This window comes from Cetorhinus maximus, chromosome 33 (assembly GCF_964194155.1).
Source record: "Cetorhinus maximus chromosome 33, sCetMax3.hap1.1, whole genome shotgun sequence".
NCBI classification, from domain to species: domain Eukaryota; kingdom Metazoa; phylum Chordata; class Chondrichthyes; order Lamniformes; family Cetorhinidae; genus Cetorhinus; species Cetorhinus maximus.
Window position 1 is genome coordinate 10,137,967 of NC_135911.1, and position 14,294 is coordinate 10,152,260.

General features: G+C 45.9%; 1 protein-coding gene across 1 annotated transcript; it reads left to right on the forward strand.

Moving 5' to 3' along the window:
- The first annotated feature begins 235 nt into the window (after window positions 1-235).
- Window positions 236-8,750, forward strand: LOC144671569 (phospholipase A2 inhibitor gamma subunit B-like). Its single transcript, XM_078533523.1, has 5 exons — window positions 236-365; window positions 3,561-3,683; window positions 4,775-4,912; window positions 6,174-6,317; window positions 8,487-8,750. Exons 1-5 carry the CDS (start codon window positions 317-319, stop codon window positions 8,744-8,746), a joined length of 714 nt encoding a protein of 237 aa, XP_078389649.1. The 5' UTR covers window positions 236-316; the 3' UTR covers window positions 8,747-8,750.
- Window positions 8,751-14,294: the final 5,544 nt, after the last annotated feature.

Genomic DNA, 14,294 nt, shown 5'->3' on the forward strand with positions numbered 1-14,294 from the left:
CAGAGCAATGGTAATGCAGGAAATGAAGAGACTCAAATTACACACTCTTTTAACCCTGGCATCCCCACCACAGCCATTCCTTCCAAATTCAATCAGCAAGCGTCTTCTGGCTGGGAATTTACAATGGACCTTGGCCAAGATTTCACCTCTTGCCACATTAAGCAAAGGGCAGGGCTATCCATAGATTCTGGCTCATATTCCACTAGCTTTTTTTTCATATTCTTTGCAATGTCACCAAGCCTATAAATGTAAAGACAACCCTTTATTTTTAGCAGATCCACCAGGTCTTGAGGTCCAGAGGGAGATAAAGGAGAAAATGAAGATGTTACTTGGAGCAGTGCTTTTCGCAGCCTTGGTCACAGAAGGTAAGGTTACTATTCAGTCACCGGGTATTCCCAATCCCTACATAGCCTCTCATTTTATACTTTTCACAAATAAATAGTGATTATTCTGATAACAGACACATTGAAAGAGGAATGTTCCCGGCTTCCAGTTAAATGTTGTGCTTGAGCCAAACAAAGTGCATGAAGGTTGTAATTTGTCAAATGTTACAGTCTCTCCATGTTTTATTACAGAAACATTGCGGGAAGCCTCTGGTGCCCCTGTGTGTTTATTACAGATTGATATCCCCATTGGGGAGTGAGTGTTGGTGTGTTTTATTACAGAGTGATATCCCCATTGGGGAGTGAGTGTTGGTGTGTTTTATTACAGAGTGATATCCCCATTGGGGAGTGAGTGTTGGTGTGTTTTATTACAGAGTGATATCCCCATTGCGGAGTGAGTGTTGGTGTGTTTTATTACAGAGTGATATCCGCATTGGGGAGTGAGTGTTGGTGTGTTTTATTACAGAGTGATATCCCCATTGGGGAGTGAGTGTTGGTGTGTTTCATTACAGAGTGATATCTCCATTAGGGAGTGAGTGTTGGTGTGTTTTATTACAGAGTGATAACCTGTTGGGGAGTGAGTGTTGGTGTGTTTTATTACAGAGTGATATCCCCATTGGGGAGTGAGTGTTGGTGTGATTAATTACAGAGTGATATCCCCATTGGGGAGTGAGTGTTGGTGAGTTTTATTACAGAGTGATATCCCCATTGGGGAGTGAGTGTTGGTGTGTTTTATTACAGAGTGATATCCCCATTGGGGAGTGAGTGTTGGTGTGTTTTATTACAGAGTGATATCCCCATTGGGGAGTGAGTGTGTACTTTATTACAGAGTGATATCCCCATTGGGGAATGAGTGTTGGTGTGTTTTATTACAGAGTGATATCCCCATTGGGGAGTGAGTGTTGGTGTGTTTTATTACAGAGTGATATCCCCTTTGGGGAATGAGTGTTGGTGTGTTTTATTACAGAGTGATATCCCCTTTGGGGAATGAGTGTTGGTGTGTTTTATTACAGAGTGATATCCCATGTTCCTGTGCTTTGTCGAGAGATGACATCTCCTTGCAAGGCAATGTTCCTGACTTTCGCATCATGCTCCTGCTGCAGTGAGAATTGTCTATTTTGTGTTGAATCAGTGTTCCAACCTCGAGGGATAAATTCAGGGCTGCCTAGCCAGGCCCTCAGAACACTGGGCAATGATTTTGATAAGTGCGCTAGAAGTGGGTTGAAGCAGCAGAGGGGTAGTCAGCATGTCTCTGAAAGGGACACACAATTTGTCAGAACTATCGAACATTCCCTCATTCTCAGTGGAGGTGTATGTGCACCTGAGCTTGTGTACATGCCAGTGTGTGCATGCAGGTATGTGCATGGATGTTCGTACATGCCAGTGCATACATGTGTTCAAGGGATAGTGTGTGGATGGCGAATGTTTGTGTTTTTAAAAACATGTGTTTCAGTGTTATTGTCGCACGTGTGTGTAGATGTGTTTTAATGTATAAATCTGGGTGAGCACGTGGCACTTTCACCACCTTTGCATTCACAATGACTTTCAAGGCTCCAGTGGAGGTGGGCCACTTCCTTTGGTATGGCCACACCCTATCGGGCTAGGATTGTCTGATGTTGCCTTCCTTGCCCCAACCCTGCTGCTGAAGTGTGTATTCACAGGTGTAGAACGAGGTTTTCATCGAGGCCAGAGATCCCATCTGCTGACTGCCAGGAGTTAAAGTTGGGATGGAGAAAGCCTTTGCTTTAGTGTTGATTTCTTCAGCTTCATTTAGACTTCGGTATGAATGGGATAATAGGCGCTGGTTTTGATCTCACTGTCCTGTCCTTGTCCATCAGGTTCGAAGGGCTGAATGGCCCACTTCTGTTCCTCTATTCTCATGCTTTGAGGGAGCTGGGAAAGTGGTGGTGTAGTCACTGGCCTAGTAATCCAGAGACCCAGGGCAATGCTCTGTGAACCCGGGTTCAAATCCCATCACAGCAGATGGTGGAATTTGAATTCAATAAAAACCTGGAATTAAAAGTCTAAAGGTGACCATGAAAATATCATAAATTGTCATAAAAACCCATCTGGTTCACTAATGCCCTTTAGGGAAGGAAATCTGACATCCTTACCTGGTCTGGCTTACATGTGACTCCAGACCAGCAGCAATGTGGTTGACTCTTAAGTGCCCCTCTGAAATGGCTGATCAAACCGCTCGGCTATATCAAACCACTAAAAATAAGTCATTGGAGTGATCAGGAGCTGAAACTCTGGCCAAACATAAGAAATAAGGTTTGGCCAAACAGTCCCAATAGCCTGCTCCACCACTCAATAAGACCATGGCTCATCTTCTACTTCAACTCCACTTTCCCACCTTGTACCTCTATTCCCTTAGTGCCCGAAAATCTCTCATAGGAAACACAGGAGTAGGCCATTCAGCCCCTCGATCAACTAGACCATGTGACCTTCGACCCCACCAACACCATTTTCCTGCACTATTCCCATATCACTTGATGTCTTTAATATCTAGAAATCTATTGATCTCTGGATTGGAATTGCTATTTTGAAGGTGTTCAACTATTTATCTACAGTTATCCCACAACATAATTCCCATGGACTGGGTAATTTGTCTGTTAAAGGTTAATTTTGCTGCACTAAAAGGCATTATTAGCATCAATTAATTGCCTGTCTTGTCTGGATGAGTGCTGCTTCAACAACACTCAAGAAGCTCAACACTTCCAGGACAAAGCAGCCCGCTTGATTAGCACCCCATCCACCAACTTCAACATGCACTCCCTCCACCAGTAGCAGCAGTGTGTGCCATTGACCAGATGCACTGCAGCAACTCACCAAGGCTCCTTCGACAGCACATTCCAAACCCACGACCTCTACCACCCAGAAGGACAAGGGCAGCAGGCACATGGGGACACCACCGCCTGGGAGTTCCCTTCCAAGCCACCCACCATCCTGACGAGGAAATATATATCCATTCCTTCACTGTCGCTGGGTCAAAATCCTGGAACTCCTTCTCTAACAGCACTGTGGGCATGCACAGTAAGCAGCAGTTTAAGAAGGTGCCCCACCATCATCTTCTCAAGGGTAATTAGGGATGGGCAATAAAAATGCTGGCCTTGCCAGTGATGTCCACATCCCAAAACTGAGTATAAATAAACTCTTCCTCTTTTGTCCCTACAGGTTGCTCACTGATTTGTCACAGATGTAATAGTCTTACTGGCAGCTGTGCATTAAACACCACAACTGAGTGTAACAGAACGATCCATTCAACATGCAGATCGATCAGTGTTGGTCTAGGCACAAGTAAGTGCCTTGCATTCTTTGGCATTTTACTTTCACTGTGAGACTTCAACAATAGCAACTTGCATTTATATAGCAGCTTTAATGTAGTTAAATATTCCAAAGTGCTTCACAGGAGCGTAACCAAATAAAAAACGAGTCACAGAGTGAGATGTCGGACATGCAAACAAAACTCGGTCAAAGAGATAGGTTTTAAGGTGTGTCTTACAGGCAGAGAGAGAGAGTAAGTTGGGCTGGGGAGGGGGGAGGTTGGTTTGGGGGTGTTGGGGGTGGGGGTGGTGGTTGTTGGTACTGAGAGGTTTAGGGAGATAATTCCAAACCTTAGGGGCCAGGCAGCTAAAGGCATGGACGATGGATGCCATGGAATGATGGAGCGATGGGAATCAGGGAATGCTTAAGAGGGATGAATTGGAGGAGTGCAGAGAAGTTGGAGGGTTGTAGAGCTTGGAGGATGTTAGAGAGATAGGGAGGGTTGTAGGGGCTGGAGGAGGTTACAGAGATAGGGTGGGTTGTAGAGGCTGGAGGAGATTACAGATAAAGGGAGGGTTGTAGGGGCTGGAGGAGGTTACAGAGATAGGGAGGGTTGTAGCGGCTGGAGGAGGTTACAGAGATAGGGTGGGTTGTGGAGGCTGGAGGAGGTTACAGATATAGGGAGGATTGTAGGGGCTGGAGAAGTTTACAGAGGTAGGGAAGGGTGTAAAGGCTGGAGGAGATTACAGAGGCAGGTCAGAGTATTTTCAAAATGGTGAGAAGCTCAGAATTATGGAGGAACAGAGTTTTAGAGTCCTTATGCATAATCATTAAAGCTAGTGGAGAGGTAGAGAAAGAATGTCAAAGGCCAATGGAGCGTTGTCCTCTATCTCAAGAAGGCTGGAATACAAAGGGGTTGACGCTGTGTTCCAGCTGGATAGAGCCCCAGCTGGAGTAAGTGTGTTCAGTTCTGGACAGTGTACCACAGGAAGGATTGAAGTGGGTGGACTGTAAATTCACCAGAATGACACCAGGGCCAGTGGGGCTCATTGATGTGGACAGGTTGTACAGAGCAGCGCTCAGAGGTGGTGGTTGATGTAACGTGATGTGATTTCTTCTGTTAGGTGGAATTCGCAGCAGTTTCCTTCTGAGTGGCTGTGGAGACTGTTTTGGCCTCATCTCCTTCAATACTGGGAGTCTCTCCAGATATGTACACACCTCCTGTTGCAGCTCCAACCTGTGCAATGATGATGTTGTTCCAGGTAAGACACTTATGAGCACCAATGCTGGGAGGAGGGGTATGATCAGGTGCCCCGCTCACTATGCTACATCACACCTTCAGCCATAAGGCCAATTGTAGCAGTCAGAATCAGAATGGGATTTGAATCCACAGCCTTCTGATTCCAAGGCAGGATTGTTACCCACTGAGCCACAGGTAACTCTGGCTATTTGCGCTCGCTATTTCTTTTATCTCTGAGCCATTTCATTCCCTCACAAAAATGTTCACCATGCTCTGATCTGCTGTCTGTACTCCTGATTGTCCATTTGGCTCATTTCCCCCCCTTTTCCTTCTCTCTTTTGTTCTGCATCTGAGGAGGTCCATTTATTCCCTACGCACCCAGGTCAATATATTAATCTTTGTCTTTTATCTTTGTAGACTCGGCGCATTTCCAGCAAATGTTTTGTCCTATCACAGAAAGGTTACAACACAGGAAAAGGCCATTCGGCCCATTGTATCTGCGTGGGTTCTCTGTGAGAGCAATTTACCTAGTCCCACTCCCCCACCTTTTCCCTGTTTTTCTCTCTCTCTTCAGATAATGATCCAATTCTCTTTGGAAAGCCACAGATGAGCCTGCCTCCACTGCACCCTCGGGCAGTGCATTCCGTGTCCCACCCATTTGCTGCGTAAAAAAGTTTTGCCTCACGTCTCCGTTGCTACTTTAGCCAATCCCCTTAAACCTGTGTCACTCCGGTTCTCAATCCTTCCGCCAATGGGAACAGTTTCTCCCTATCCACTGTGTCCAGACCCCTCTTGATTTTGAACACCTCTATCCCATCTCCTCTCAACCTTCTCCATGTAATTGAGGCCCTGTGTCTATTAATAAGGACAGTCCTGTGTTTTTTTGGGGTGGTGTTTAATGCTTCGAAAAATTCTGAAGAGCAGAACAGGACCAGTGTAGGAATTATGGTTTTGTTTAGTGTCTAATGTACCTTTAAGAATATTACATGTTAAGGAAGATCACATGATCTGTAGTAACCAATAGGAGAGTTGCACAGGCTTCCTCAGCAGTCAGTGCAGAGATAGAGTTGGAGTTGGAAGCACGCGTGTAGTTGCTGCTGAGTATATTGTAAATAAACTTAATGTTTCCACCTCAGAGGTGTCTGCAGATCAACTTTATCATTAACAACTCGCCCACCCTTACAACAACCAGTTAATATTTCTGTTTTTATTTCAGATTTCCAGAATCCGCAGTAGTTTACTTTTATTACATTGGTTAATGTTACTGTCTGTTTGCTTTCCAGACGAAGAGAACAGCACACGGAATGGCCTGGAATGTCATGGATGTTTCAGTGTTAGTGAGACCGGGTGTACAAATTTGCTGGCTAAAGTGAAATGTCGAGGACAACAAGATCGCTGTGTCCACACTTCGGGAGTCCTGACAGGGCGTAGGTCCAAGTCTTTACTCATCATTTTACCGAGTGATAAAAATACTCTGGCAGAAACTACACAACATGTTGAATTTTACAGCACTGATAGGGGCCATTCAGCCCATCTGCTCCATGCTGGCGTTTATGCTCCGCACAAACCTCTTCCCAGCCCCTCTTCATCTCACCCCATCACCATATCCTTGCGTTCCTCTCTCCCTCGTGTGTCTATCCAGCTTCCCCTTAGGTCCATCCATGCTATTCACCTCAACCACTCCCTGTGGTAGTGAATTCCACATCCTCACCACTCTCTGGGTAAAGACGTTTTACACAAAAACAGATTTGCAAGGAAGATTCCAGAACTGAACGAAGGTACCGCTCTCAGTAATGATTGAAGCGGCCGGGGCTCTTTCCTTTAGAAAAGAAAAGGCTGAGGGGGTGACCTGATAGAAGTCTTTATGAAGGGGTTTCGATCAGGTAGGCATAGAGGAGATGTTTCCATTTGCAAGAAAGACCAGAACTAGGGGCCAACAATATAAGATCATCACTAATAAATCCAATGGGGAATTCAGGAGAAACTTCTTTGCCCAGAGAGTTGGGGAGAATGTGGAACTCGCTCCCACAGGGAGTGGTTGAGGTGAATAGTATCGATGTATTTAAGGGGGAAGCTGGATAAACACTTGAGGGAGAAAGGATTAGAAGGATATGGTGACGGAGTGAGATGAAGAGTGGGGTGGAGGAGGTTCGTGTGGGGGATAAAGACCAGCACGAAGCAGATGGGCAGAATGGCACATACTGTGGATGGTATGTAATTCTATGACTGATAGACCGAATAATTATATATATATATATATTTATTCATTCACAGGATGTGGGCTTCACTGGCTGAGATGGCATTTATTGCCCATTCCCATATGCCAGACAGTCTAACCTCAGTAGTGGGCAATTTATTGGAATCAATTCTGAGAGACAGGATAAACTGTCACTTAGAAAGGCAAAGATTGATCAGAGATAGTCAGCATGGATTTGTTAAGGGAAGGTTGTGTCTGCCTAACTTGTTTGGATATTTTTCAGGAAGTAACAAGGAGGACTGATGAGGGTGGTGCTGTTGATGTGGTATATGTGGGTTTTATCAAGGCTTTTGACAAGGTCTCACATGGCAGACTGGTTTAAAAAATAAAAGCTCAGGGATCCAAGGGAATGTAGAAAGCTGGATACAGGGAGTGCGACAGTGTCCGAGGGTCAGTGCTGAGGGAGTGCTGCAGTGTCGGGGGGTCTGTGCTGAGGGAGTGCTGCAGTGTCCGAGGGTCTGTGCTGAGGGAGTGCGGCAGTGTCTGAGGGTCTGTGCTGAGGGAGTGCTGCAGTGTCGGAGGGTCTGTGCTGAGGGAGTGCAGCAGTGTCAGCGGGTCAGTGCTGAGGGAGTGCTGCAGTGTCGGAGGGTCTGTGCTGGGGGAGTGCTGCAGTGTCAGAGGGTCAGTGCTGAGGGAGTGCTGCAGTGTCGGGGGGTCTGCGCTGAGGAAGTGCTGCAGCGTCAGGGGGTCTGTGCTGAGGAAGTGCTGCAGTGTCCGAGGGTCTGTGCTGAGGGAGTGCTGCAGTGTCAGAGGTTCTGTGCTAAGGGAGTGCTGCAGTGTCGGAGGGTCAGTGCTGAGGGAGTGCTGTAGTGCCAGAGGGTCTGTGCTGAGGGAGTGCTGCAGTGTCGGAGGGTCAGTGCTGAGGGAGTGCTGTAGTGCCAGAGGGTCTGTGCTGAAGGAGCGCTGCAGTATTGGGCAGAACCTTAAACTTAGAGCCGGTCAGACCCAGTCAGGAAACGCTTCTTCAAACAAAAATGAGTAGGATTCTTGAACTCCCTCCCCCAGCAAAGGCTGCCAGTGTTGGGAGGTCAATTGAAAAATGCCCAAACTGAGTTTGATAGACTTTTTTTGGGTAGGGGGATTAAGGGTTACAGACCCAAGGTGGGTGGATGGAGTTATGGGTCAGAATGGACATAACCTAATTGAATTGTGGAACAGATTCGAGGGGCTGATTGGCCCTCCTGCTGTTCCTGTGCAGTCGGCCATGTCATTCTGATGATGCGAATGGTTGAACTGCACAGGTAAGAAATTAGATCTGGTGGTAGATGTTGTGGGCCTGGATGAAATGCAATTGAATTTGAAGGTATCAAACTGATGGCTCTCCCTTTGCTACAAACAGCGGACCCATCAAATTATGTGCTGAAAGGCTGTGCTTCCGACTACCTTTGTCGAAATCCCATCGACGCTCTTGGAATTTTCGCTGTCGACCCGACCAACGCTTTCTACTGCTGCAAGGGCAACATGTGCAACCAGGAGTCACGGAACTTCACCCGGTCCACCACACCTGCCCCTACAACCATGTCCAACTCTGGCTCAACCCAACTCAGCGCCTCCATTGGCACTGCGCTGCTCCTGGTCTTCCTCAAACTTGTGCTCTGAACACAGTGCTCTCTCGCTTTGACTGGTTGCAGTGGATGGAATGAGGGTTCCTGAGAGGGAGGGAGAGTCCCAGCGTGCTCAGGGTGGTCAAACCCCTCTTGTCCAGCGGCTTTACAAACTCCCTTGCTCCCGTGCAGTGTAAAATCCTTCAGCCCATTCCCTCTCAAAGTTGGCTGTATCATAGCTATGGTATTAAAAGGTGTTTGTTCAACAATGGCTATAATTGAGTAATGTTTGATCACAGGTCTAGGAGGAGGCATTTCGGCCCATTGTGTCTGTTCTAGCTCTTTCTTATATCAATCCCAAACTAATCCCACTCCCCCGCTCTCTTCCCCTAGCTCTGTATCAATCCTAAACTAATCCCATTGCCTCACTCTCTCCCCATGTCCCTGTATCAATCCCAAACTAATCCCACTGCTCCACACTCTCCCCATAGCCCTGTATCAACCCCAAACTAATCCCACTGCCCCACTCTCCCCCCATAGCCCTGTGTCAACCCCAAACTAATCCCACTGCCCCGCTCTCTCCCCATGTCCCTGTATCAATCCCAAACTAATCCCACTGCCCCACTCTCTCCCCATAGCCCTGTATCAATCCCCAAACTAATCCCACTGCCCTGCTCTCTCCCCATAGCCCTGTATCAATCCCAAACTAATCCCACTGCCCCACTCTCTCCCCATAGCCCTGTATCAATCCCAAACTAATGCCATATTAATGTCCTTCTCTTTCTTCATAAAGGGGAAGTTTCTTAAATGCAGGAAACCACTGTTCAATAATTCATTTCTCAGATATATCGTGACTATAATCACTTGCTGCTGCTGGTCACTGAACATTGTCTTAACTCTTTAATTAAACCAACATTTACACCGATTCCTTCAACAAACGATGTGGAATTTAATATAGAGTTACATTTCCCTCTATCTCCCCCTGTGTCACCTCCCTCTATCTCTCTGTATCTCTATCCTCAGTCACATCTCCCTCTGTCTCCCTCTGTCAGTATCTCCCTGTATTACTGCACATGTACACAGTGTTTAAGCTTTTCCAGCACTTCCGCACAAATGATATTAAAGAGTTAAATTTCCAGGAGTAACTCTGTTGGAAGTGGTTCCTTCACCTGGGGGACTTTAATGGGATCGATTTCAAGGGTATCTTCAGATATTGGTGTCTTTGATTAACGCTAAAGGGGCAGATATTGGACTCGGTGGGGGTTACACTATCCCTCAAATATGGCCGGAGGCGCCTCACAGTTTGGGGGTGTAACAGGCGGGTATTATGATGGGTAGAGATGGGGTAATTCCAGGTTTCACGATGCCACCCCGGAGCCCAATATTTCCATTTCTCGGAGTTTTTAATAATGTTCCTGAACACTCCAACTGACGGTTCTGCCCCTGGAGAGAATGGGGAAAGCGGCGATGACATAAAGCGGGTTTAATCTAAACGCTGACGTCCGATGCTGTTTGAAGGTAGCTGGGCCGCTCCTTTGAAACAAATGGGAGCAACTTGTCTCTGAATAGAGGGGACCAAGGAGTAAAGTGAGGACAGCTGAGCTCGGGGAATGTTTTTGACGTTACAGTTTGTCCTCAGTACTTGTGACCGATACAGACAGCAGTCTGATAGTCACTGTGAGAGTTACTACCCATTGCTCTATAAAGATTTACACTGAGATTAGAAGGAGCGTGGGCTTTGGTGATGGATATTCAAATGTTTTCATTTCCTAATCTCTGGGGGACTGTATAATAAATTGAAAATATCTCAAAATCTCGAGTTTCTGCCCATCTTTTGTGTTAGAGTAACTGCTGTTAACTTGTTTAAAATTGTCAAGTTAATGTACTCACTAAACCAGATCTAGGGGCCATCAATATAAGATAATCACTGATAAATCCATTGGGGAATTCAGGAGAAATTTCTTTACCCAGAGAGTGGAGAGAATGTGGAACTCACTCCCACAGGGAGAGGTTGAGGTCAATGGTATAGATACACTGAATGGGTGAAGCTGGATAAACACACGAGGGGGAAAGGAATAGAAGGCTATGGTGATGGGGTGAGATGAAGAGGGGATGGGAAGAGGCTTGCCTGGAGCACAGAACACCAGCACAGAGCAGGTGGACAGAATGGTCTACTTCTGCACTGTAAGTAATTCAATGTAGTGCCTAACCTCGGAGGACATAATTTAATGGAAGGTTCTAAGTGTTCAGTTGACAAGTGGGATTGTTGGAGAGATTGAAGAGTTACATTGTCAGCATTCACCCAATTCATGATCCAAATGGGCGATGAGGGCTTCAGGAATAAAAACAGAAAGTGCTGGAAACACTCAGCAGGCCTAGCAGCTTCCTTGCAGAGAGAAACAGAGTTAACATTTCTGTTCGATATGCCTCTTCCTCGGAACTGAAATGAGTCTTTATTGTCACCACCAAGTGGTGAGTGTAGAGATAACAAAAGGCAGAAGACATGACACGCGCGCGAACCTGGAAAGAATTAAGGATTAGGCACCTCCGGACACTGAGTTGGAATCCACTGGGAAATGCAATAAAAACCCAGGGTTAATTGGAGAGGAAACCAAATCTGGAAATTATGTTTCTGACTCCTGGAGGCGATCGTTGCCGACTGGGCCGACTGGATCCTTTGTGCATTAACTGGCGATCCTTATATCTTCCATAAGATGCAGTCACTGCCCCAGTACAGCTCCCTCTGCAAGGTAATTCAGAGCTACTTTCCAGAAACACAAGGTGATTGGAAGAAAGCCTGAATGGCTCCTTGGTGACACTTTTGGACACTTCTGGTTCAAAGGTGAGCACCACTGACAGGTGTAGCACTCCCTCAGTAACGACCCTTTAACAGCAAAGCAACACATGGTGCTCACAATCCCCAGTTCAGTGAACACACGGCACTCACACTCTCCCATTCAGTGAACACACGGCACTCACAATCCCCAGATCAGTGAACACATGGTGCTCAGACCAAACCCTTGCTCTTCTCCATACCAGGTGCAAGAACCTCGCGATTGTTGCTCAATCGCAAGCACTGAGGCTCCTCCACTCCCACCTTCTCGATCACCTTGCCTGCCTGACTCACACTCACACCCTTCTGCCCCTGACCACTGACCAAATCAGAAGAGTTAACCTAAGGGATGTGGCTGTCTTCTGGAAGAAAGTGTCCCAGCAACTTTCCCCCTCCCTAATGTGTCACAGTGCCTGCAGTGCAGCCTCCAGGTCAATGGCTCTTAGTTGAAGTTCCTCAAGCTGCAGACACTTACTAGAGATATGGTTGCCGTGGGTTGCAGTGGCATCCAGAAGCTCCCATGTCCTGCAGCCATGACAAATCACTTGTCCTGTCATCTTTATTGTATTCATTAAATTTATTTGTCTTAATTAATTTATAGTCCCCCTCTTCACTGAACTCCCTCACTCACCAAACTCTCAGTTTCACATTCTATGCACTTGAGCAGCACTCAGTGCAGAAAATCAGCACTCAGGGAATTTATACTCTCTGAAAAATGATGATGAGTCAACTTTGCCAAAGCTCAGAAACCAGTTTGAGGGAGATACCTAATTAATGAGTTCCAGCTGCTCTCAGAGAGCTTGTATATCCCTGCTTAATACTAGAAGAAACTTAACTTACCTCTTAACTTAATTGCCAAATATAAACAAAAGCTAGGCTTTAGCAAGAGATTAACCCTTAAGATTCCTTCACTCACCAAACTCCTGGCTTCACACTCTATGCAATCAAACAACACTCAGTGCAGGATCTTTAACACTTCTGATGCTGCAGAATCCTGTGCAGAAATCTTGTCCCAGAGTTGATTGCCTACAGAAAATTCATCTCATTACAGAAGATGAGTATGTTTTGTCTCCACATTCTCAGCAAGTCTTCCCATTGCCCATAGTGGCACAACCTCACACAGAAAGAAGTGTGGCTCTCTTACCACCTCCAACAGAAAGTAGATAGGTCCTCCTGAAATATCATCAGGAAAACATCTCTTCTTCTTTTCCTGACAGTCTTACAGGAAATTGGATGTTTTACACTCTATCGTCTAAGTTCATTGAAACCTTAGATCTTCAATGCCTTTTCAGTTTTTGATGCAGCGGTTGGTGATGCAGCTGTGATAGGCTACCCAGGAGTTGAAGATCATTCATCTTCCAAACATTCTTTCCATAGTCCTTTGAGGGAGCAATGCATTCCTCAGAGTGCCCCAAGTTCTTCTCTTCTAGCCCCAGAGGATCCACAGGTCGACTCTCTTCAGTCTTCTCTTTTGGATCAGTCTTCCGTTGAAAAGTCTCCATTGCCCTTGCAGTTCAGTCACCCTGCTTCCCAGCAATGCTGATAAAGTGTTGTCCTATTCTGCAGATGATGAGGTCCTACCAGACACAGGAGAATGCTGTAATGTCTCCGAGCCTTCTTCCCTAAGGGCTGAGAATACTGAGGGAGGTTGAATCCCCCAAACCTGTGACTTGGGGATGGGAAGAATAGGAGCTGGAATTGCACAGAGTCTAGAGTTGTAAAAAGGAAGTTACAGAAATGTAATGTAAACAGTTAAAGACATAGTTTCATGCTGTTGTTAAAAAGTGCGATAACATACTTTGGGGAAGGTGTAGTATAAAGCATTAACAGATGCGATATGCTGATGATAAGATGTAGATGATGATGTTCCATTGACACTGGTCAGTCATATGTTAGTCTCGCAAGAGAGCTATGTGCCTACCCTATAACCTGTTTAGAAGTAGTGCTGATAAACAAGTGTTAAGCAGATGCCAGAGTGTGTCTGCACTCTGTCTAAGAACCAAGTCCCGCTTGTCTAGAGTCCAAGACAGAAGGACCCAATCTGAGGATATCCCCTAATCTTTACAGGCATATATTGAATTGTCTCAATACACAAAGTGACCAGGATAATTATCTCTGTAACCTCCTCCAGCCCTACAACCCTTCAAAATCTCTGTGCTTTTCCAATTCTGACCTCTGGTGAAAGAAAGCCCTTTGCATGTTAACATCAGTAATTATGGCCCTAAACATTTGCTAATGGGCTATTGATGGGCCATTAATCATTTCCAACTAATGCCTTTTGGGGTTTGGGGTTTGTTGATCCATATTGTGTCCACCTGTTCAACTCAAGATGTACGCTGTTGCTTAATAAAAGAAATGCATGCATATGACCTCAGGATGTCTCAAAGTGCTTGACAGTCAATGAAGTACAGGTTTTGGTGTCCACGCCATTGTAATGTAGAGAAGGCGGCAGCCAATTTATGCACTGTAAGATCCCGCAACCTTGCCCCCTGGCACCTTGATGCAGTTTGTGCTGTGGGGAGGGCTCAATTCCTTTACTCTCTCCATCCCCTTCACAGATATCACCAAACCCAAAAGCTGATAATCTCCCTCTCTCTGAGGTTCAGGCCAGAGTCTCCATACAATGGCAGATGTTTTTTTTGGAATTATGAGTATTTGTATTAAATGAAAGGGGATACACATCACTTCATGATAAATCAGTTTATTGTTCAGTGTAAGTGAGGTGTGAATAATTTCCATATTTTGTTAAATGTGTGGACAACCCTTTACC

Coding starts and splice junctions, on each gene's coding strand:
- LOC144671569 (XM_078533523.1), top strand. CDS start 317: ATGAAGATGTTACTTGGAGCAGTGCTTTTCGCAGCCTTGGTCACAGAA. Junction 366..3,560: donor CGCAGCCTTGGTCACAGAAG/GTAAGGTTACTA, acceptor TTGTCCCTACAG/GTTGCTCACTGATTTGTCAC. Junction 3,684..4,774: donor CAGTGTTGGTCTAGGCACAA/GTAAGTGCCTTG, acceptor TTCTTCTGTTAG/GTGGAATTCGCAGCAGTTTC.